This window comes from Salvelinus namaycush, chromosome 24 (genome assembly GCF_016432855.1).
Source record: "Salvelinus namaycush isolate Seneca chromosome 24, SaNama_1.0, whole genome shotgun sequence".
In the NCBI taxonomy this organism is placed as follows: Eukaryota; Metazoa; Chordata; class Actinopteri; order Salmoniformes; family Salmonidae; genus Salvelinus; species Salvelinus namaycush.
This window is the reverse complement of record NC_052330.1, coordinates 18,144,959-18,170,465: the sequence shown is the minus strand read 5'-3', so window position 1 is coordinate 18,170,465 and position 25,507 is coordinate 18,144,959. Positions and strand designations below refer to the sequence as shown.

Genomic DNA, 25,507 nt, shown 5'->3' with positions numbered 1-25,507 from the left:
GAAATGTCAGAATAATAGTAGCGAGAACGATTTATTTCAGCTTTTATTTCTTTCATCACATTCCCAGTGTGTCAGAAGTTTACATACCAAATACTAATTGAGTGTAGCATTGCCTTTATGTTGTTTAACTTGGGTCAAACATTTCAGGTAGCTTTCCACAAGCTACCCACAATAAGTTGGGTGAATTTTGAACCACTCCTCCTGACAGAGCTGGTGTAACTGAGTCAGGTTTGTAGGCCTCCTTGCTCACACACACTTTTTCAGTTCTGCCCACAAATTTTCTATGGGATTGAGGACTGGTCTTTGTGATGGCCGCTCCAATACCTTGACTTTGTTGTCCTTAAGCCATTTTGCCACAACTTTGGAAGTATGCTTGGGGTCATTGTCCATTTGGAAGACACATTTGCGACCAAGCTTTAACTTCCTGACTGATGTCTTGAGATGTTGCTTCAATATATCCACATAATTGTCCTTCCTCATGGTGCCATCTATTTTGTGAAGTGCACCAGTCCCTCCTGCAGCAAAGCACCCCCACAACATGATGATGCCACCCCCGTGCTTCACGGGTTGGGACGGTGTTCTTCGGCTTGCAAGCCACCCCTTTTTTCCTCAAAACATAATGATGGCCATTATGGCCAATATGTTCTATTTTTGTAGACCAGAGGACATTTCTCCAAAAAGTATGATCTTTGTCTCCATGTGCAGTTTCAAACCATAGTCTGGCTTTTTTATGGCGGTTTTGGAGCAGTGGCTTCTTCCTTGCTGAGTGGCCTTTCAGGTTATGTCGATATAGGACTCGTTTTACTGTGGATATAGATACTTTTGTACCTGTTTCCTCCAGCATCTTCACAAGATCCTTTGTTGTTGTTCTGGGACTGATTTGCACTTTTCACACCAAAGTACGTTCATCTCTAGGAGACAGAACGCGTCTCCTTCCTGAGCGGTATGACAGCTGCGTGGTCCCATGGTGTTTATACTTGCGTACTATTGTTTGTACAGATGAACGTGGTACCTTCAGGCATTTGGAAACTGCTCCCAATGATGAACCAGACTTGTGGAGGTCTACAATTTTTTTCTGAGGTCTTGGCTGATTTCTTTAGATTTTCCCATGATGTCAAGCAAAGGGGCATTGAGTTTGAAGGTAGGCCTTGAAATACATCCACAGGTACACCTCCAAGTGACTCAAATAATGTCAATTAGCTTATCAGAAGCTTCTAAAGCCATGACATAATTTTCTGGAATTTTGCAAGCTGTTTAAAGGCACAGTCAATTTAGTGTATGTAATCTTCTGACCCACTGGAATTGTGATACAGTGAATTATAAGTGAAATAATCTGTCTGTAAACAATTGTTGGAAAAATTACTTGTGTCATGCACAAAGTAGATGTCCTAACTGACTTGCCAAAACTATGGTTGAAAAACGAGATTTAATGACTCCAACCTAAGTGCATGTAAACTTCCGACTTCAACTGTATATCAATCTTAAACAGGATTATCTATTTTGGATGCAATCTGAATGGAATTGATGGAGAGAGAGAATGACTGGGAGAGAGTGCTCACGTATGCACTAATTTAAACTGGGCGGTTGGATTTAAAGCAAGATATTAGAGTGATAGGCTGTTTTAAAACTCTGCAGCTGCAATTTTAAAAAATGTTATCTTTACAAAAGTGACCTGGTCACGTTAGTTTATCTTTACAATTAAAAAATGAGGTTACTCCCGAAAGCCAGATGGAGATGTGTAAATTAGATGGAAAGCCAGATGGATATGGGTAAATTAGATGGAAAGCCAGATGGATATGTGTAAATTAGATGGAAAGCCAGATGGATATGTGTAAATTAGATGGAAAGCCAGATGGATATGGGTAAATTAGATGGAAAGCCAGATGGATATGGGTAAATTAGATGGAAAGCCAGATGGATATGGGTAAATTAGATGGAAAGCCAGATGGATATGGGTAAATTAGATGCAAAGCCAGATGGATATGGGTAAATTAGATGGAAAGCCAGATGGATATGGGTAAATTAGATGCACATTCAGTCCTTATATTAATGTAGCATAGGCTATGCTGCAGCAAATGTAGGTCTACCTGTTACAAGAAAAAAAGTTCCTATGATGAGATATGTCTACATGCATTGTGAACTGCATTCCACACTGAGATGGCCTGTCTGTCCCCACTCTGAGCGTTGATGATTGATCACGCAGAAAGCAGAGAGAAGGCTGTAGAGAAGCCAGATTTAGACATCACATATCATTTAGCAGTTCCATTTCATGTCATGCCGTTCATATATATAATTGATTAGAATTTACTGGATTCTCACAGTTATTTATCACGGGAAATGGGAGTGGGTTTGGGTGGGAAATTTCTGTAAATCTCAGTAAACCGCTTCCTGCTATTCAACCCTAGTCTGTGCTGTCTGGGGTGTGTGGACTAGCACTCTGAGCTCCACCATCTCTCTCTCCAGCTCTGTGGATTTATCTCTATCAACAATAGAGGAGCAGTGCAGTAGTGGGTCTGTTCAGTGCTATAGGTTGATTCTCCTTTTGGGGCTGCACATCTGTGGGGCAATTTGAGGTGGGGGTGTGATTAGACTCGCTCAGGATGGGGGAGTCGTCACCAAGAGTGAGCTTCTCCTTCTGCGCTCTCTCTTTGATCCCATAAAAGTCCTGCTGAAACTGTTTGAGTTTGCCATGCACCAACCCTGTTCAAGCCCTGTACACGTTGGCAGAGGTTGTTTCAGTTTCATGGTCCTCAATGTCTAGTATTCTGAGTTTCCACCATGGAAATCTGTAGAATCTGTTGGATTCTAGCTTAAAATATACTTATTCATGTTCAGAATTTATTGAGTACTTTACATGTATAAGAAATGTATATGTTGGAGTCAATGAAGGGTGAATAGGAACTTGCTGTATGGAAAGTTACTGCGTGAGACAAGGGGAAGTGCAGAAAGTTAATATTCTGTTCAAATTGAATATTTGGAAGGAGGCAAAGAGCAACAGTCTAGTTTCAGTTCCTGATAAGGCAGGTCAGCTGCTGAGGATCTAGGACCATATCTAGGACCATGAGGGATGTGGAACTCAACTCGAGATAAGGTCAACAGTTAAAGAGAGAAGACACTGCTCGGAGGGGGGCCACACACACACACACGAGGGTCCTATACTTAGGCAGGGCCATGACAATACCGGTAAGATGAACCTAACAACAGAGAAGGAGTGTCTATCTTAGACATGCAAGGAGATGACTGCCTAGTTGTAAGGTATACAGATGTGCTTGTGTGACTTTGAGCTTTTCATAGATTTTACTCTGTTTGTTCAGAACCTAACACATCTCTCTTGACAGAGGGGTCTCTGTCTCTCTTTTAGCACTGTGCCATGCCAGGGGATGGGTGGAAAATTAAGCTGCTTATTTTCCTCTCTTTCTAACAATCAGCAAATAGTGTCTCTGAATTGTCCTTGAGGAGCTTCTTTTTACACTTGTTCCATGCAGTGTTCTTTTTTATATCTAAGGGGTACTGTACAGTGATGACCTCTGCACAGGAGGAGGGTATGGAACATAGAGGGCATCAGAGGCCTCTGTATTTGGGTGGGGGAGGCTGTGATGCTCTGCTGCCTTTGTTGGGTTCAAGGGTTTCACACCTCTCACTTCACACCTCAGAGCAACTAGAAGTTGCAGCCGGGACGTCAGTGCTGTCCTAGCAAGCTTTGTAGCTTAGTAGCCTACAATTAGCATCAAGTCATTATATATAACAAAATATCTAGAGATTATTGTCTTTTTATTTTTGGCTTCAGAAGTAGCTTTAGACCTGAATATTACTCACTCAGTTTTGGGTTAGATGGTATTTCCAGGTTTCTGCTATGTTTCTTCTGCAGGTTTTGGTTTGCTATACAGTTTGGAATTGTGATTTGGAGTGAAGGTTTTGATGTAGCGGGTAGTATCTTGTATAAGTCCTTGCGAAAATCCAAGTTTATATACACTACCGTTCAAAAGTTTGGGGTCACTTAGAAATGTCCTTGTTTTTGAAAGAAAAGCTATTTTTTGGTCCATTAATATAACATAAAATTGATCAGAAATACAGTGTAGATATTGTTAATGTTGTAAATGACTATTGTAGCTGGAAACGGCAGCTGGAATATGGATATGGAATATCTACATAGGCGTACAGAGGCCCATTATCAGCAACCATCACTCCTGTGTTCCAATTCCAGATCTTATTTAGGGGCTTCATAGCAAAGGGAGAAACAAGTCCTCAACTGGCAGCCTCATTAAATAGTACCCGCAAAACACCAGTCTCAACGTCAACAGTGAAGAGGCGACTCCGGGATGCTGGCATTCTATGCAGAGTTGCAAAGAAAAAGACATATCTCAGACTGGCCAATAAAAAGAAAAGATTAAGATGGGCAAAATAACACAGACACTGGACAGAGGAACTCAGCCTAGAAGGCCAGCATCCCGGAGTCGCCTCTTCACTGTTGATGTTGAGACTGGTGTTTTGCGGATACTGTTTAATGAAGCTGCCAGTTGAGGACTTGTTTCTCCCTTTGCTATGAAGCCCCTAAATAAGATCTGGTGTAACCAATTATACCTTCAGAAGTCAAATAATTAGTTAAATAAAGTCCACCTGTGTGCAATCTAAGTGTCACATGATCTTAGTATATATATACCTGTTCTGAAAAGCCCCAGAGTCTGCAACACCCTTAAGCAAGGGGCACCACCAAGCAAGCGGCAGCATGAAGACCAAGGAGCGCGCCAAACAGGTCAGGGACAAAGTTGTGGAGAAGTACAGATCAGGGTTGGGTTATAAAAAATATCAGAAACTTTGAACATCCCATGGAGCACCATTAAATCCATTATTAAAAAATGGAAAGAATATGGCACCACAACAAGCCTGCCAAGAGAGGGCCGCCCACCAAAACTCACAGACCAGGCAAGGAGAGCATTAATCAGAGGCAACAAAGAGACCAAAGATAACCCTAAAGGAGCTGCAAAGCTCCACAGCGGAGATTGGAGTATCTGTCCATAGGACCACTTTAAGCCGTACACTCCACAGAGCTGGGCTTTATGGAAGAGTGTCCAGAAAAAAGCCATTGCTAAAGAAGAAAAATAAGCAAACACGTTTGGTGTTTGCCAAAAGGCATGTGGGAGACTCCCCAAACATATGGAAGAAGGTACTCTGGTCAGATGAGACAAAAATTTAGCTTTTTGGCCATCAAGGAAAACGCTATATCTGGCGCAAACCCAACAACTCATCACCCTGAGAACACCATCCCCACAGTGAAGCATGGTGGTGGCAGCATCATGAAACTGGTCAGAATTGAAGAAATGATGGATCGCGCTAAATAGAGGGAAATCCTTGAGGGAAACCTGTTTCAGTCTGCCAGAGATTTGAGACTGGGACAGAGGTTTACCTTCCAGCAGGACAATGACCCTAAGCATACTGCTAAATCAACACTCAAGTGGTTTAAGGAGAAACATTTAAATGTTTTGGAATGGCCTAGTCAAAGCCCAGACCTCAATACAATTGAGAATCTGTGGTATGACTTAAAGATTGCTGTACACCAGTGGAACCCATCCAACTTGAAGGAGCTGGAGCAGTTTTGTCTTGAAGATTGGGAAAAAATCCCAGTGGCTAGATGTGCCAAGCTTATAGAGACATACCCCAAGAGGCTTGCAGCTGTAATTGCTGCAAAAGGTGTCTCTACAAATGTCACGTTCCTGACCTTATTTCCTTTGTTTTCTTTGTTTAGTTGGTCAGGACGTGAGCTGGGTGGGCATTCTATGTTATGTGTTTCTATGTTGGGTTCATTGTTATTAGCCTGATATGGTTCTCAATCAGGGGCAGGTGTTTTACGTTTCCTCTGATTGAGAACCATATTAAGGTAGGCTGTTCTCACTGTTTGTTGGTGGGTGATTGTTCCTGTGTCAGTGTTTGTGCCACACGGGACTGTTTCGTTTCGTTCGTTTGTGTGTTCCGTCCTGTTCGTGCGTTCATGTGTTTTGTTCTCAAGTTCAGGTCTGTTCACGTCGTTTGTTATTTGTAGTTTGTTCAAGTGTTTTTCGTCTTCGTTTAAATAAAAGAGATTATGTCTTCACAATACGCTGCATTTTGGTCCGATCCTTGCTCCTCCTCAGACGAGGAGGAGGACGAGCGTTACAACAAAGTATTGACTTTGGTGGGGTAAATAGTTATGCACGCTCAAGTTCTGTTTTTTTGTCTTATTTCTTGTTTGCTTTACAAGAAAAAATATTTTGCATCTTCAAAGTGGTAGGCATGTTGTGTAAATCAAATGATACAAACCACCCAAAAATCTATTTTAATTCCAGATTTTAAAGCAACAAAATAGGAAAAATGCCACGGGGGGTGAATACTTTCGCAGGCCACTGTACAGTGTTGTAATGATGTGCAAATAGTTAAAGTACAAAAGGGAAAATAAATAAACATAAATATAGGTTGTATTTACAGTGGTGTTTGTTCTTCACTGGTTGCCCTTTTTCTTGTGGCAACAGGTCACAAATCTTGCTGCTGTGATTGCACACTGTGGTATTTCACCCAATAGATATGGGAGTTCATCGAAATTGGATTTGTTTTCAAATTCTTTGAGTGTCTGTGTAATCTGAGGGAAATATGTGTCTCTAATATGGTCATACATTTGGCAGGAGGTTAGGAAGTGCAGCTCAGTTTCCACCTCATTTTGTGGGCAGTGTGCACATAGCCTGTCTTCTCTTGGGAGCCAGGTCTGCCTTCAGCTGCCTTTCTCAATAGCAAGGCTATGCTCATTGAGTCTGTACATAGTCAAAGATTTCCTTAATTTTGGCTCAGACACAGTGGTCAGGTATTCTGCCACTGTGTACTCTCTGTTTAGGGCCAAATATTATTCTAGTTTGCTCTGTTTTTTTGTAAATTATTTCCAATGTGTCAAGTTATTCTCTTTTTGTTTTCTCATTATTTGGTTGGGTCTAATTGTGATGCTGTCCTGGGGCTGTGGGGTTATTTGGTGTTTTACGTTGTACACTGAGGATATTTTTGCAGAATTTTGCGTGCAGTCTCAATTTGGTTTGTCCCATTTTGTGAATTCTTGGTTGGTGAGCGGACCCCAGACCTCATAACCATAAAGGGCAATGGGTTCTATAACTGATTCAGTATTTTTTGTCAGATCCTAATTGGTATGTCAAATTTTATGTTCCTTTTGATGGCATAGAAGTCCCTTCTTGCCTTGTCTCTCAGGTCATTCACACACACAGACACTCCTTCTCTGTCTCTCTCTCTCTCTTTCTCTCAATTCAAAGATATTTATTGGCATGGGAAACATGTTTACATTGCCAAAGCAAGTGAAATAGATAATCCACAAACCCCACCTCTCTCTCTCTCACACACACACACAAACCCCTCACTCTCACTCAAGCGCTGGTGTCCACTTCCACCACTGTCTGACACTGTTTTTCTTAGCTGAAGTTGCTTTGGACAAGATTCACACACACACACACACACACACACACACACAATCCCCCCTCCCTACCTTCCCTACACACGCCTTTTGATGTTTTGATGGTAAGTTGAAAATGGCCTGTGGTGATATAGACCCATCTGTATCTGACCCCGAGAAATTCTACACAGAGGTCAAGCCCACTACGGCAACATCAGAGGGACACATTTCACCGACATCACAAGGCTGTCTGCCCCCTGCCAGTTAACCTCCAGGCCTGGCTTTAGAGAGCTCAACAGAACATCTTTAAAAAGCCATGCAGCTTTTTACATATACAGGAATTTGGTCTAGTTTCCAGTCCAACTCTTCAAAGAGCCAGGCAGCTACTGTACTGTACCTAAATCTAGACAAGCTCAATCTGTTCATCCAGAGCCACACACATCGAATGTCATTTCATAATTCCCCCAGGCTGATTCTAAAGCCTTTAGTGAAATGGTTGATACTCTGCCATGCCTCTGTAGCATAAGATTCAATGAAACCACTCAGAGAAAACATTTTTCTCTCAAATAGGGAGCAAACCACTTGCTACTGCAGCAGACAATACGCTAGACAAATTAGATTGTGGTTTCATGTCTCGTAGTAAACAGAGGGAGGAATGTGTGGTGTGTGTCAGTATGTGTTCCTATAACTAAGATCTGAGGCCTGTTTTAATAAGCGTTCTCTCTCTGTCTGTCTAGACATTGTTATGATACCCACTGCCTGCCCTGCCACTCCAAACTAACAGTCAGTCCTCTGAAGCAGGCTCAACAACAAGCCTGGGTTATAGAGGAAAAACATCACAATAACACTACTTAACCCGTGTCTAGGGTGTGATACAACACCATCTAATAGAGGGTGTGGTATGGTACTGTCCTGTGGTCTGTCATGAGGCATGTGAGGCCTTGGAACAGGGACAGATAATCAGTATGGTATTGGGCCATGATAGAGGATAGAGGTAGAGTGTAAGGTATTAAGGTATAGGGTGTAGTGTATGTTACCCGGTGACCTAATCCAGGTGGGACACATTGAGCACATACAAAAAGGTACAGGCCAGGGACAGTGGATGGGTATGGTATGGAGCCATGGTAGAGTGTTTGGTTGAGGGTGTAGGGTTTAGGCTGTAGTGTCATCTGGTGACCCAGAGTTCGATACTGCGACCAAAACAGTCGCATTTGCGACCGTTTGACTTGGCAGTGTGACACACATTTTTAATTGGTCTCAAGGACACCAGTGAAAGAATTTGACCTGGTCACGTTAGTTTTGGTTCACAATTTTATTCAAACGGTAATGTGCAATTGACCAAAAATAAACGGCATGGGAATGCCATGGGATGGCATGGGAATGCCCCTGTTTGTGTGTGTCAAGGCTCGACATCCGGGCCAGTCAATCATCCCCGTCTGTGGCCCAGCGGAAAAAATATTGTAATAATGCTATTTTTTATCTAGGCTATATAACTGATAAAAAAACTGATGAATTTCCAAAGCTGTTCGCTATGTCGATTATTTATCACACGTGCACTGCACACATACAGTATAGCCTAGATAATCTGTGAGGCAGAGAACGTACAGATCTCCAACACCTGGTTGATGCATGGAGCAAAGAACGACAGCGGTAGGAGAGATGTTCCAAGTTATGATATCTACCAGTAGATGCTAAGGCAAGAATGGGTTTAGGTTGTAGCGTTACCTGTTCACCTGCTCAGGCAGGACACGTTGGGGTGAAGGGTTTAGTGTGTAGGATGTAGGGTTTAGGCTGTAGTACATAGTGTTACCTGGTGACCTCCTGCTCAAGGCGTGACACATTGGGGACGTAGAACATGACCCCGAAGAAGAGCAGTGGCTCGTTGCCAAACTTATCCAGCTGTTTCTTCAGAGGCTTCTCCAGCTCGACCCAGCGCTGGGACTGGGGCTGGGCCTTCCCCTGGAACCACAGGCCAAAATAATGGGTCTGGGGGGGAGAGACAGAGGAAGAAAGTAATGATTACACATTACAGACATACATATTATTATTGCATCTGAAAGAGGGTTTGTTTCCACAGAGACAGCAGCAGCATGTCGAGAAAGGTATGGTGGTCCTGCTTGAGATACAGTGCATTCGGGAAAGTATTTTTCTACATTTTGTTACGTTACAGCCTTATTCTAAAATGTATTAAATCGTTTTTTCCTCATCAATCTACACACAATACCCCATAATGACAAAGCAAAATCAGGTTATTACAAATTTTAGTAAATGTATATAAAAAAAACTTAAATATCCCCTTTACATAAGTATTCAGACCCTTTACTCAGTACTTTGTTGAAGCACCTCTGGCAGCGATTACAGCCTTTAGTCTTCTTGGGTATGACGCTACAATCAATCAAATATATTTGTAGAGCCCTTTTTACATCAGGCGATGTCACGAAGTGCTATACAGAAACCCAGTCTAAAACCCCAAACAGCAAGCAATGCAAACGTAGAAGCACGGTGGCTAGGAAAAACTTCCTAGAAAGGCAGGACCCTAGAAAGAAACCTAGAGAGGAACCAGGCTCTGAGGGGTGGCCAGTCCTCTTCTGGCTGTGCCGGGATGAGATTATAACAGTACATGGCCAAGATGTTCAAACTTTCATAGATGACCAGCAGGGTCAAATAATAATAATAATCACAGTGGTTGTAGAGTGTGCAACAGGTCAGCACCTCAGGAGTAAATGTCAGTTGGCTTTTCAAAGCCGAGCATTCAGTTAGAGACAGCAGGTGCGGTAGAGTGAGAGAGTCGAAAACAGCAGGTCCGGGACAAGGTAGCACGTCCGGTGAACAGGTCAGGGATCCAAAGCCGCAGGCAGAACAGTTGAAACTGGAGCAGCAGCACGACCAGGTGGACTGGGGACAGCAAGGAGTCATCAGGCCAGGTAGTCCTGAGGCATAGTCCCAGGGCTCAGGTCCTCCGGGAGGGGAGGGAGAGGGAGAGAGAATTAGAGGGAGCATACTTAAATTCACACAGGATACCGGATAAGACAGGAGAAATACTCCAGACATAACAGACTGAACCTACTCCCCGGCACATAAACTATTGCAGCATAAATACTGGAGGCTGAGACAGGAGGGGTCGGGAGACACTGTGGAGGGCCAACCAGGCAGGATACAAGCTTGGCACAGCTGTATTTTGAGAGTTTCACCTATTCTTCTCTGCAGATCCTCTCAAGCTCTGTCATGTTGGATAGGGAGCATCTCTGCACAGCTATTTTCAGGTCTCTCCAGATATGTTAGATCGGGTTCAAGTCCGGGCTCTGGCGGTGCCACTCAAGGACATTCAGAGACTTGTCCCCAAGCCACTCCTGCGTTGTCTTGGCTGTGTGCTTAGGGTTGTTGTCCTGTTGGAAGATGGACTTTCGCCCAAGCCTGAGGTCCTGAGTGCTCTGGAGTAGGTTTTCATCAAGGATCTCTCTGTACTTTGCTCAGTTATTACTTCCCTTGATCATGACGAGACTCCCAGTAACTTCCACTGAAAGACATTCCCCCAGAATGATTTCTGTACCCACCATGCATCACCGTAGCGATGGTGCCAGGTTCCCTCCAGACGTGACGCTTGGCATTCAGGCCAAAGACTTCGATCTTGGTTTTATCAGACCAGGCTTGCGTTTGGTTACTCTACAATAAAGGCCTGATTGGTGGAGTGCTGCATAAATGGTTCTCCTTCTGGAAGGTTCTCCCATCTCCACAGAGGCACTCCGGAGCTCAGTCAGAGTGACCATCGGGTTCTTGGTCACCTCCCTGACCAAGATTCTTCTCCCCAATTGCTCATTATGGCTGGGCATCTAGCTCTAGGAAGAGTCTTGGTGGTTCCAAACTTCTTCCATTTAAGAATGATGGAGGTCACTTTGTTCCAGGGAACCTTCAATGATGCAGACATTTTTTAGTACCCTTCCCCAAATCTGTGCCTCGACACAATCCTGTCTTGGAGCTCTTCTTTCGACCTCATGGCTTAGTTTTGCCTGGCCATGCAGTCATGAGTGAACAGGGAGTACAGTAGGGGACTGTGCACGCACCCCTGAGGGGCCCCGGTGCTGAGGATCAGCGTGGCGGATGTGTTGTTACCTACCCTTACCACCTGGGGGCGGCCCGTCAGGAAGTCCAGGATCCAGTTGCAGAGGGAGGTGTTTAGTCCCAGGGTCCTTAGCTTAGTGATGAGCTTTGAGGGTACTATGGTGTTGAATGCTGAGCTGTAGTCAATGAATAGCATTCTCACATAGGTGTTCCTTTATCCAGGTGTGAAATGGCAGTGTGGAGTGCAATAGAGATTGCATCATCTGTGGATCTGTTGGTGTGGTATGCAAATTGGAGGGGGTCTGGGTTTTTCTGGGATACTGGTGTTGATGTGAGCCATGACCAGTCTTTCAAGGTTTTCATGGCTACAGACGTGAGTACTACGGGTCGGTAGTCATTTAGGCAGGTTACCTTAGTGTTCTTGGGCACAGGGACTATGGTGGTCTGCTTGAAACATGTTGGTATTATAAACATTTCAAAATGCCCCTAATTAACCATATATGGTCAAAACCATCACTTTAAAGACGGCGGGAATATACAACACTATGTCATGAAATAGCCTACAATGGCGCAACCCATTTTTCGAGACTACATTAGAGGTGCTAGTGTAAGAGATTGAATACAACCACAAGGTTTTATTTGGCTAACTCAGTTGAGGTAAACCCCCCCCGCCCCCCCAAAAAAACAGCTACAAAGAAAAGCCCATTAGGACAATTCAACTTGCTTTAGCAATGGCAAATTTACTTCAAATGAGTAGGCAACACTCAACAATAAGCCATCCATCCTCAACAAGCCATCCATCCTCAACAAGCCATCCATCCTCAACAAGCCATCCATCCTCTAGGCCAACATTGCTGTTCTGCAGAATGAACGAGTTGTGCATTACACCTGGCCACCACATTGAGCAGTGTTTTTTGCGCATCACATAACCTATCACCAGCACATCAAGAGTGGAAGCCTTTTCTGTTCACATATTTGAACTCGTTTTGGTATGGTGTTTTTGGGGCTATGTGTGTGCAGTCTATTGCTCCGTTCGCATTTCTGAACCAATTGATGGTAAAACAAACATCAAATTTCCCAAATTGTTCCCAAATTGATGTGCACTGGAATGGCATGTGTTTTCTCTTTAGTAGGAATTAAATCCTCGCAAAGATCCTATACGATTGGTTTTGTGAAACAATATCTGATGAGCCAATCTGTACTTTCTGGAAAAAAAGTCCTACCGATCTTTAAAATGCACTGTGTGAAAAGCATCGTGTGACAAATCTTCCAACACAGCAAAATCAGCCATCTCTCTTTCCATTTCCATTATCACAGTCTTTTATAGTATTTCAACAAAGGTTTCACTTTCACACATGCCTCTAATTAAACAAATTACTGTACTTTATATTGATTATTATCGTAACAAATGCACTGACGTGGGCAAATTATATCTAGCCTTTCAAGATGTTTCACGAATTCAAAATGGATATACGATTAAATAGAAAAACGATTTCATCATTACTCTCCCAATTTCAACATATATTTCCCCATGCTTGACAAGCAGCTTCTACAACTTGGCACTATGCATGCTCATGGCAGTGCATACATTTCCGTTCATATTGATACATTTCACACTTTGCATGGAAATGATCCCACACATGGTTTAAGCACAGATGTGTGTATACACATGGTTAATAAATGAGGCCCCAGGTGTCATGGCCGTTGAATGAAGAGGACCAAGGTGCAGCGTGGTGAGCGTACATATCCCCTTTTATTAGGTGATGATGCCGACAAAACAATAAACAATACCAAACAACCGTGACGCTTAAGGCTAAGTGCCACAAACAAAGTTAACCTCCCACAAAGACAGGTGGGAAAAAGGGGTACCTAAGTATGGTTCTCAATCAGAGACAACGATAGACAGCTGTCCCTGATTGAGAACCCTACCCGGCCAAAACATAGAAATACAAATAATAGAACTAAAGAACATAGAATACCCACCCCAAATCACACCCTGACCAAACCAAATAGAGACATAAAAAGGATCTCTAAGGTCAGGGTGTGACACCAGGTGTGTCTAGCTGGACTTTAGTTGGATTGAGAATAGAATGTTCCAAATCCAACAGTATTTTTATCCTGCTGTTGTATTAAAAAAAATACCTCTATGTGTGTCTGTCTGTGTGTGTATGTGTGTGTGTGTATGTGTGTGTTCAGCACACCTGTTTCTAAAGGCCAGGTGCAAAGTCAATTATTTGTTATGTGCGTCAGAGTGTGACCTTTAAGTAATTGAGTGTGTATGTGTCACCTGGAATCCTCAACTTTGCTGTATCGCTTTAGGTGATACACACACACACTCACACACTTCATACGAAACACACAAGTCCATCCACTTCCACACAGCCTATGATCAAAACTTTGAATTTAATTCAATTACATTTCAGGTGAACACACCTTCAAATTAGTGGTATTCGCATATTTTTGCTACACCTGTTGCTGAAAAGAGTATAAACTCGAGCACACAACCATGCAATCTCCATAGACAAACATTGGCAGTAGAATGGCCTAACTGAAGATCTTAAGTGACTTTCAACGTGGCACCGTCATAGAACGACACCTTTCCAACAAGTCAGTTCGTAAAATTTGGCTCAGCTGTTAGGAGCAACAATGGCTCATCCGCAAAGTGGAAGGGTACACAAGCTCACAGAACAGGACCGCTGAGTGCTGAAGCGCGTAGGGCGTAAAATCGTATGTCCTCGGTTGCAACACTCACTACTGAGTTCCAAACTGCCTCTGGAAGCAACTTCAGCACAAGAACTGTTCGTCGGGAGCTTCGAGATATGGGTTTCCATGGCCGAGCAGCTGGACCAAGCCTAAGATCAACATGCGGAATGATAAGCGTCGGCTGGAGTGGTGTAAAGTTTGCAGCCATTGGACTGGAGAAATGGAAACGTGTTCTCTGGAGTGATGAATCACGCTTCACCATCTGGCAGTCCGATGGACGAATCTGGGTTTGGCGAATGCCAGGAGAACGCTAACTGTCCCAATGCATAGTACCAACTGTAAAGTTTGGTGGAGGAGGCATAATGGTCTGGGGCTGTTTTTCATGGTTCAGGCTAGGCACATTAGTTCCAGTGAAGGGACATTTTAACGCTACAGCATAAAATGACATTCTTGGCAAATCTGTGCTTCCAACTTTGTAGCAACGGTTTGGTAAAGGCCCTTTCCTGTTTCAGCATGCACTCGTGCACAAAGTGAGGTCCATACAGAAATTGTTTGTCGAGTTCGGTGTGGCATAACTTGAATGGCCTGCACAGAGCCCTGACCTCAACCCCATCAAACACCTCTGGGATGAATTGGAATGCTGACTGCGAGCCAGGCCTAATCGCCCAACGTAAGTGCCCGACCTCACTAATGATTTTGTGGCTGAATGGAAGCAAGTCCCTGCAGCAATGTTCCAACATCTAGTGGAAAGCCTTCCCAGAAGAGTGGAGGCTTTTATAGCAGCAAAGGGGGGACCAACTCCATATTAATGTCCATGATTTTGGAATGAGATGTTCAACGAGCAGGTCCACATACTTTTGGTAATGTAGTGTACATACAGTTAAAGTCGGAAGTTTACATACACCTTAGCCAAATACATTTAAACTCAGTTTTTCACAATTCCTTACATTTAATCCTTGTAAAAATTCCCTGTCTTAGGTCAGTTAGGATCAACACTTTATTTTAACAATGTGAAATGTCAAAATAATAGTAGAGAGAATTATTTATTTCAGCTTTTATTTCTTTCATCACATTCCCAGTGGGTCAGAAGTTTACATACACTCAAATAGTATTTGGTAGCATTGCCGTTAAATGTTTTAACTTGGGTCAAACGTTTAACGTAGCCTTCCACAAGCTACCCACAATAAGTTGGGTGAATTTTGGCCCATTCCTCCTGACAGAGCTGGTGTAACTGAGTCAGGTTTGTAGGCCTTCTTGCTCGCACACGCTTTTTCAGTTCTTCCCACTAATTTTCCATAGGATTGAGGTCAGGGCTTTGTGATGGCCACTCCAATACCTTGACTTTGTTGTCCTTAAGCCATTTTGCCACAACTTTGGAAGTATGCTTGGGGTCATTGTCCATTTGGAAGACCCATTTGCGACCAAGCTTTAACTTCCTGACTGATGTCTTGAGATGTTGCTTCAATATATCCACATCATTTTCCTGCCTCATGATGCCATCTATTTTGTGAAGTGCACCAGCCCCTCCTGCAGCAAAGCACCCCCACAACATGATGCTGCCACCCCCGTGCTTCACGGTTGGGATGGTGTTCTTCGGCTTGCAAGCCTCCCCCTTTTTCCTCCAAACATAACGATGGTCATTATGGCCAAACAGTACCCTTTTTGTTTCATCCGACCAGAGGACATTTCTCCAAAAAGTACGATCTTTGTCTCCATGTGCAGTTGCAAACCGTAGTCTGGCTTTTTTTATGGCGGTTTTGGAGCAGTGGCTTCTTCCTTGCTGAGCGGCCTTTCAGGTTATGTCGATATAGGACTTGTCTTACTGTGGATATAGATACTTTTGTACCAGTTTCCTGCACCATCTTCACAAGGTCCTTTGCTGTTGTTCTGGGATTGATTTGCACTTTTTGCACCAAAGTACATTCATCTCTAGAAGACAGAACGCGTCTCCTTCCTGAGCGGTATGACGGCTGCGTGGTCCCATGGGGTTTATACTTGCGTACTATTGTTTGTACAGATGAACGTGGTACCTTCAGGCGTTTGGAAATTGCTCCCAAGGATGAACCAGACTTGTGGAGGTCTACAATTTTTTTCTGAGGTCTTGGCTGATTTATTTTGATTTTCCCATGATGTCAAGCAAAGAGGCACCGAGTTTGAAGGTAGGCCTTGAAATACATCCACAGGTACATCTCCAAGTGACTCAAATGATGTCAATTAGCCTATCAGAAGCTTCTAAAGCCATGACATAATTTTCTGGAATTTTCTAAGCTGTTTAAAGGCACAGTCAACTGTATGTAAACTTCTGACCCACTGGAATTGTGATACAGTGAATTAAAAGTGAAATAATTGTTGGAAAAATTACTTGTGTCATGAACAAAGTAGATGTCCTAACCGACTTGCCAAAATTATAGTTTGTTAAGATTATAGTTTGTTAACAAGAAATTTGTGGAGTGGTTGAAAAACGAGTTTTAATGACTCCAACCTAAGTGTATGTAAACTTCCGACTTCAACTGTACATACACACACACACAGTCTCAGACACCCATCAATCACACACTCCTGGCGCTGTCAGGATGAGCTGTGGTGAAAGACGAGACACATCAGCAATGAAAGGAGAGAGAAAGAGAGTGAAAGAGAGAAAGATAGTTATTTTTTGACCATAGTCAGGCCTGCCGTGTAGGTGTAGTGTTTGGGTAGGTGGGGAAGAGAGGGGGTTAGATAGAGGTAGGGGGGTAAATGGAGAGGAAAGGGGGTTAGACAGAGGCTGAAGCGGGGGTGTAACTGTACCTTGTATTTATGACATATCTGATGCCTGGGAAATATCACAACATTGTGTCAGTACGCACTACATTGCCTCTCTCACATACACGCATGCACAACGCACGCATTCACACTTACACACACACACACAAGTACACACAGGTTCACACAGGCATACACATACACATTGAACAGTGAACAAACAAACATACACATACTAAACACTGCAGACCAAGCCCAAGTCTGTCTTAAATGGGTTTGAAGCTTTAACAAGCATTGTTAACTCTGAACTGGGCTGTAATGAGGAAAACCTCCATATAGGCCAGAACAGTCAAACAGGATGAGAAGGGGGAGAGGGTGAGGGAGATGGAGGAGAGGAGGAGAAAAAAAATTAGATAGTGTGAAAAGGAGCAAAGGAGGAGAGAGAAAAGTTGCCGAGGTCAAAGAAAAGGAATCAAAAAGAGAGTGAGAAAAGGAGGGAGGAAGGAGAGAACAAGAAAGGAAGGGAATGACAATAAAAACATGAGCTCAGTCTCTAAACCAGCAGATATTTATCATCGAATGACGAGGAGGAGGTGGGAGTTTGAGAGAGGGCGATGGAAAGTGGGGGTAGTGGGTCTGGGGACGGGTATCTCTTTCTCCTGCAGTGAATGGAGGACAAAGAGATGCTATGCTTCGTTAGAGAAAGACAAGAGCCCCTATGGAGAGACGGAGCGGAGGGCAGAGAAAAATACACAAGGCCTGCAGAGAGACACGTGGCAGAGATACACACACACACAGTCCTCTGTCTCTGTCAAACACACACAACACCTACAGTGCGTTCAGAAAGTATTCCCACCCCTTGACTTTGTCCACATTTTGTTGTGTTACAGCCTGAATTTAAAATTGATTAAATTGAGATTTTGTGTCACTAGCCTGCCTACACACAATACCCCATAATGTCAAAGAGGAATTATGTTTTTACACATTTTTACAAATTAATAAAAAATGAAAAGCTGAAATGTCTTGAGTCAATAAGTATTCAATCCCTTTATTATGGCAAGCTTAAATAAGTTCAGGAGTAAAAATATGCTTAATAAGTTGCATGGACTCTGTGTGCAATAATAGTGGTTAACATGATTTTTGAATGACTACCTCATCTCTGTACCCCACACAATTATATGTCGAGCAGTGAATTTCAAACACAGATTCAACCTCAAAGACCAGGTAAGTTTTCCAATGCCTCGCAAAGAAGGACACCTATTGGTAGATAGGTAAAAAAAGCAGACATTGAATATCCCTTTGAGCACAGTGAAGTTATTAATTACACTTTGGATGGTGTATCAATACACCCTGCACTACACAGATACAGGAGTCCTTCCTTACTCAGTTGCCGGAGAGGAAGGAAACCGCTCAGGTATTTCACCATGGTGAATTTAAAACAGTTACAGAGTTGAATGGCTGTGATAGGAGAAAACTGAGGATGGATCAACAACATTGTAGTTACTCCACAAAACTAACGTAAATGACAACGTGGAAGGAAAGAGTTCTGTACAGAATAAAAATATTCCAAAACATGGATTCTGCTTGCAATAAGGCACTAAAGTAAAACTGAATATAATGTGGCCAAGGAATAGGACGTTTTTAGGAGGATACAAATAAACAGAATACAAGAATATAAGAATATAAGAATATAAGCACAGGCAACATGGTTCAGTCTGCTTTCCAACAGACACAGAGACGAATGCACCTTTCAGCAGGACAATAACCTAAAACACTAGCTGAAGTCTACACTGGAGTTGTTTACCAAGACGACATTGAATGTCCCTGAGTGGCTGTATGATCAACAATCAACTTAACAGACCTTGAATAATTTTTTAAAGAATAAAGGACAAATGTTGTACAATCCAGGTGTGGAAAGCTCTTAGAGACTTACCCAGAAAGACTCACAGTTGTAATCACTACCAAAGGTGATTCTAACATGTATTGACTCAGGGGTGTGAATACTTATGTAAATGAGACATTTCTGTATTTCATATCCAATAAATGAGCAAAAAGTTATAAAACCTGTTTTCACTTTGTCATTATGGGGTATTATGTGTAGATGGGTGAGAAAAAGATATATATTTGATCCATTTTGAATTCAGGCTGTAACACAACAAAATGTTGAACAAGTCAAGGTGTGTGAATACTTTCTGAATACTTTCTGATCTTCCCTAGATCTAACCATGCCATCTCACCTTCACTGACATACACAGACAAGCACACACACAATAACTATATGTTCTTTTTTCCAATCAGTGTTGCTGATTGTGAACAGTGTTGTGTGTGTGCTTGTGTACGCATATCTTTCTGTTTATGTGGGATCAACATCATGTACTGTAAGCTGTGGGAGGGGTGTGCTAGCAATAGAGAGATGAATGTAGTTGCAGAGCTAGTGTGTGTTTTTCCCCTCACCTCTCGTAGTTCCAGTCTCTGGGCCACTGCCTCCAGACATTCCTGCCCCGTACTCTCCACAGACAGAGTACACTCGATCACGTTGTTGTCCAGCAGACGAATCCGCGTCACAAAGTAGTTCTTGCTTAGCACATTGTAGCGCCGTGTCCGACGCAGCATCAGCCTGAACGGCATGGCTCAGAGGTCACAGTGCGGTGAGAGGTGAAAGGTCACGAGAGAATGAGGGGGTGGGGCTTTAGGACGTTGATGCTGCTCTTCCCACCCTCGCGTGGCAGCCACACCCCAGGGTGAAGCAGTGCTCTCTGGGAAGGCGCTGGCCCATTCCCTGAGACGTCTGGAAGAGGAGAAAGAGGAGAGGTGGACTGGAGGAGGATCACTGGGAGCTGCAGGGAGAGATGGGAAAGAAGAAAGATTTCATATCAGAAAAAATATACCAGCTAAAATAACAATACAGGACAGTGCAGTACAGTACATGTGAGTGATTGAGCAGTTATAGATTCCTCTAGATGCCTTTTGATGTAACTCAAAAGCCCTGAAGCAGGACCAAAAGAACCCCAAATCTTTCAAGTGAGGGTAGGCCTCCCGGGTGGCGCAGTGGTCTAGGGCACTGCATCGCAGTGCTAGCTGCGCCACCAGAGTCTCTGGGTTCACGCCCAGGCTCTGTCGCAGCCGGCCGCAACCGGGAGGTCCGTGGGGCGACGCACAAATTGGCATAGCGTCGTCCGGGTTAGGGAGGGTTTGGCCGGTAGGGTATGTAAAATGTATGTAAATGTAATAAAATGTATGCACTCTACTGTAAGTCGCTCTGGATAAGAGCGTCTGCTAAATGACTAAAATGTAAATGTAAAAAATGTAAGCTAGTAGGTGGGGCGCCCTGCCTAAATAATTTAACACAAGTGAATGAATTTAAAGGACAGAACAGTAGATTGTCAACTAAAATCACTGAAATGGCACAACCAACTAGTAGTAGTACTGGTGCTTCAAGCCAAGCAGCTGACTTCTTTAAACCTCCATTTGAGAGCTGTTTGAGTCTGGGGGAAGATGTGAAGACATGGATGGATCAAGTTCAAACAGTAGAAAGAGGAATTCATGCGAGGCAGCAGCTGGCTTTGGAGGAACTAATGGAGCTTCTCTTCTCATATCTCCTGAGTGGGAGTCCTTTCCTTTTTATCTGGTTCAGCCAAAGAGGACAGCACACCAGACATTATACAGTGTAGCGTTACATTATAGACACACGCGATCTCTACTCCAAATATAACTCTCATACACTAACAAACAATTCCTACAGCTTAGAAGTACATGTAGACTCCCTAACATGTGAATATTTTAGACAGAGTAGACACACACACGTGCACACACACTTACACACTCAGTGTGTGGTTAGTAGGGTTCAGAGAGTACTAGAATGGGAACCCTTTGAACACTATCCCTGGATTAATTATCAGGTCTGGGCTTTCATGTTCTGTAGAAGAGCCTACCATCAGGAGAGAAAAAGGGCTTTGAAGTTGTTCAACACACACACAGACACACAGACACACCACTGTTTCCGTTATGAAAATGTGGTGCTGGACATTTGACCAGCAGAATTTTCATTTGAGAAATTGACCGGACCCATAGGCCTTTGCATAGTAACCTGATTAGGACACTCCCTCACGGTGCTCAGAACAACAGAAATCACTTCAGATGATGGTAATTATTCTTCACAGAACTTGCAAGTCGAGTACGCAATGATTTGTGTCCTTCTTACCGCGCACTTTGAAGATGTTAGAACAACTTTCCACATTTACTTTACCTCAGCCAACAGGACGAGTAACAAACAGCAAAATGACTAGCCCATGCATAAGCGGCACATGAGTTTAAAGTTTTGGGAAGCTAATATTCACCATAAAAATGCACCTTTATAATAAAGCATCATCGCATTTGCAGACTTATGTAAAATAGCCTACTAATCTTACTAGGGCTGGGCGATATGGCCAAAATCTCATATCCTGATATAGGTCATTTCCTGTAAATTCAATGAATAAATAGTTTATATAAAATGATCACATGTAAAAGCCTATTTCTTATTACATTTTGAATTATACTCAACAAATAAAAAGGTACTTACTCATATTTGATTATTTCACCTTTTATTTAGAACCTTGGCGCAAAAAACAAAATATAAAATATGAATGTATAAAATATAAAAAAGGTAAATAGAAAACACTTCAACTATAGGTGAAAAACAAAATCAATATAGGCCGAAAATATATATATATTTTTGGGGGCGTGCCTGTTTTGCATGTTATTTTGGCATTAATACGTGTCACATATCAATTTGCATTTGGTACCTCGGGTCGAGTGTTAGCACCAACTCACGAAACCCCCGTTTCTCGACAGTATAAATTGGGGCCATGTCTTTGCAGATGTAAGTTGTAACGGCAGCTGTTATCTTCTTCCATCTTCATGATTCTTTGCCATATGGTGTGTCGCGGGCAAAAGCCTCTTGCAACGTCTGAGTCGGAGGTTTGTTTTGAGCACTCAACTGTACTTTTTTGGGTCTCATCCGTAGCCTCTCCGTACTGTTTCACATGATTCTTGCGTAGGTGGTAAAATAGGTTAGTGGTGTTTGAGCCTGTTGTCGTGACCGGCCTGCGGCATATTTTGCAGAGGACGGTTTTCTGGTCCCTGTCAGACTTTCATACCCTAACCACGTCCATGCGACTGAAGTAGCCCCTCTTTTAGGTACGAGCTCAGTGTCTCTGTGCACTGTGTCACGTTCACTCTCCTCCATGTTTGTTTGTGTTGCATATTTCCTTCCACATGGCAAAGCGTCGTCCAATTAGCGAAAAATATTGCCGTAAAGAGTGATTTGCGACAACGAAATAAACAATAGAGCATAATATGAAACAATAGACAAACATCTATCGGCACAAGATATAAACTCAAAAAAGAAACATCCTCCCACTGTCAACTGCGTTTATTTTCAGCAAACTTAACCTGTGTAAATATTTGTATGAACATAACAAGATTCAACAACTGAGACATAAACTGAACAAGTTTCACAGACATGTGACTAACAGAAATTGAATAATGTGTCCCTGAACAAAGTTGGTCAAAATCAAAAGTAACAGTCAGTATCTGGTGTGGCCACCAACTGCATTAACTTCTTATGGCTGCAAGGGCAGTATTGAGTAGCTTTGATGAAAGGTGCACAGAGGTGCCCAGAGTAAACGGCCTGCTCCTCAGTCCCAGTTGCTATTATTAGTATTGGATAGAAAACACTCTGACGTTTCTAAAACTGTTTGAATTATGTCTGTGAGTATAACAGAACTCATATGGCAGGCAAAAACCTGAGAAAAAATCCAAACAGGAAGTGGAAATTCTGAGGCTGGTCGATTTTCAACCAAGATTCTATTGAAATCACAGCAAGATATGGATGAGTTTGCACTTCCTACGGCTTCCACTAGATGTCAACAGTCTGTAGAACCTTGTCTGATGCCTCTACTGTGAAGGGGGGCCGAATGAGAGGGGAATTAGTCAGGTCCTGACCATTCTTTGACCATGCGCGTTCACATGAGAGGGAGCTCTGTTCCATCGCTCATCTGAAGTCAATGTAATTATCCCGTTGGAACGTTATTCAAGATTTATGTTAAAAACATTCTAAAGATTGATTCAATACATCGTTTGACATGTTTCTACTGACTGTTATGGAACTTTTGGACATTTCGTCAGCTTTTAGTGAACGCGCTTCCTGACGTTGGATTTGTTTACCAAACACGCTACAAAAATAACTATTTGGACATAAATGATGGACATTACCGAACAAAACAAACATTTCTTGTGGAAGTGGGAGTCCTGGGAGTGCATTCCGACGAAGATCAGCAAAGGTAAGTGAAGATTTATAATGCTTTTTATGAGTTTTGTTGACTGCACAATTTGGCGGGTAACTGTATGGCTTGTTTTTGTGGCTGAACGCTGTTTTCAAATTATTGAATATTGTGTTTTGCCGTAAAGCTTTTTGAAATCTGACACAGCGGTTGCATTAAGAACAAGTGTATCTTAAATTCTATGTAAAACATGTATCTTTCATCAAAGTTTATGAGTATTTCTGTTATTTGACGTGGCTCTCTGCAATTTCTCCGGATATTTTGGAGGCATTTCTGAACATGGCGCCAATGTAAACTGAGGTTTTTGGATATAAATATGAACTTAATCGAACAAGACATATATGTATTGTGTAACATGAAGTCCTATGAGTGTCATCTAATGAAGATCATCAAAGGTTAGTGATTAATTTTATCTCTATTTGTGCTTTTTGTGACTCCTCTCTTTGGCTGGAAAAATGGCTGAATTTTTCTGTGAGTTGGTGGTGACGTAACATAATCGTTTGTGGTGCTTTCACTGAAAAGCCTATTTGAAATCGGACACTTTGGTGGGATTAACAACAAGATTACCTTTAAAATGGTATAAGATACATGTATGTTTGAGGAATTTTAATTATGAGATTTCTGTTTGAATTTGGCGCCCTGCACTTTCACTGGCTGTTGTCATATCGATCCCGTTAACGGGATTGCAGCCATAAGTTAAGTACTGCAGTGCATCTCCTCCTCATGGACTGCACCAGATTTGCCAGTTCTTGCTGTGAGATATTACCCCACTCTTCCACCAAGGTACCGGCAAGTTCCCAAACATTTCTGGGGGGAATGGCCCTAGCCCTCACCCTCCGATCCAACAGGTCCCAGACGTGCTCAATGGGATTGAGATCCGGCCTCTTCGCTGGCCATGGCAGAACACTGACATTTCTGTTCTGCAGGAAATCACGCACAGAGCGAGCAGTATGGCTGGTGGCATTGTCATGCTGGAGGCTCATGTCAGGATGAGCCTGCAGGAAGGTTACCACATGAGGGAGGAGGATGTCTACCCTGTAACGCACAGCGTTGAGATTTCCTACAATGACAACAAGCTCAGTCCGATGATGCTGTGACACACCGCCACAAACCATGACGGACCCTCCACCTCCAAATTGACCCCGCTCCAGAGTACAGGCCTCGGTGTAATGTTCATTCCTTCGGCGATAAACGCGAATCCGACCATCACCCCCGGTGAGACAAAACCGCGTCTTGTCAGAGAAGATTTTGCCAGTCCAGTCTGGTCCAGCGATGGTGGGTTTGTGGCTATAGGCGACATTGTTGTCGGTGATGTCTGGTGAGGACCTGCCTTACAACAGGCCTACAAGTCCTCAGTCCAGCCTCTCTCAGCCTATTGCGGACAGTCTGAGCACTGATGGAGGGATTGTGCATTCCTGGTGTAACTCGGGCAGTTGTTGTTGCCATTCTATACCTGTCCCGCAGGTGTGATGTTCGGATGTACCGATCCTGTGCAGGTGTTGTTATACGTGGTCTGCCACTGCGAGGACGATCAGCTGTCCGTCCTGTCTCCCTGTATCGCTGTCTTAATAAGCATCTCATGGACATTGCAATTTATTGACCTGGCCACATCTGCAGTCCTCATGCCTCCTTGCAGCATGCCTAAGGCATGTTCACACAGATGAGCAGGGACCCTGGGCATCTTTCTTTTGGTGTTTTTCAGAGTCAGTAGAAAGGCCTCTTTAGTGTCCTACGTTTTCATAACTGTGACCTTAATTGCCTACCGTCTGTAAGCTGTTAGTGTCTTAACGACCATTCCACAAGTGACTGTTCATTAATTGTTTATGGTTCATTGAACAAGCATGGGAAACAGTGTTAAAACCCTTTACAATTAAGATCTGTGAAGTTATTTGGATTTTTACGAATTATCTTTGAAAGACAGGGTCCTGAAAAAGGGACGTTTCTTTTTTTGCTGAGTTTATATTGTCATATCGCCCAGCCCTAAATCCTATGTGATGAGTTGATTGGATAGTCATAATGTAGCCTAATAATATAACTCAATCACTGTTAGCAAAAAAGACTGTTCTATGTATGGCTGACAGCGTATAGCGTAGAGGCCTAGGCTACAGGCTATATCCATTTTTTTTTTTTCTTTCTTTATTTCACTAGGCAAGTCAGTTAAGAACAAATTCTTATTTACAATGACGGCCAACACCGGCCAAACCCGGACGACGCTGGGCCGCCCTATGTAACTCCCAATCACGTCCGGTTGTGGTACAGC

The 25,507-nt window shown here is 43.0% G+C and overlaps 1 protein-coding gene across 2 annotated transcripts in view; it reads right to left on the bottom strand.

Moving 5' to 3' along the window:
* LOC120019040 (tyrosine-protein phosphatase non-receptor type 14-like) overlaps window positions 1-25,507 on the bottom strand; it is a 99,690-nt gene that overhangs the window by 50,597 nt on the left and 23,586 nt on the right. The window contains exons 2-3 of one of the 2 annotated variants that reach the window (XM_038962260.1): window positions 19,379-19,761; window positions 9,231-9,406 (exon numbers count right to left, since the gene is read on the bottom strand). In XM_038962260.1, the coding sequence (XP_038818188.1) occupies window positions 9,231-9,406; window positions 19,379-19,552 (350 nt within the window). In that variant the 5' untranslated portion in view covers window positions 19,553-19,761. Of the gene's footprint in view, window positions 1-9,230; window positions 9,407-19,378; window positions 19,762-25,507 lie in introns of those variants that run through there. The other variant, XM_038962261.1, reaches the window with a different exon arrangement.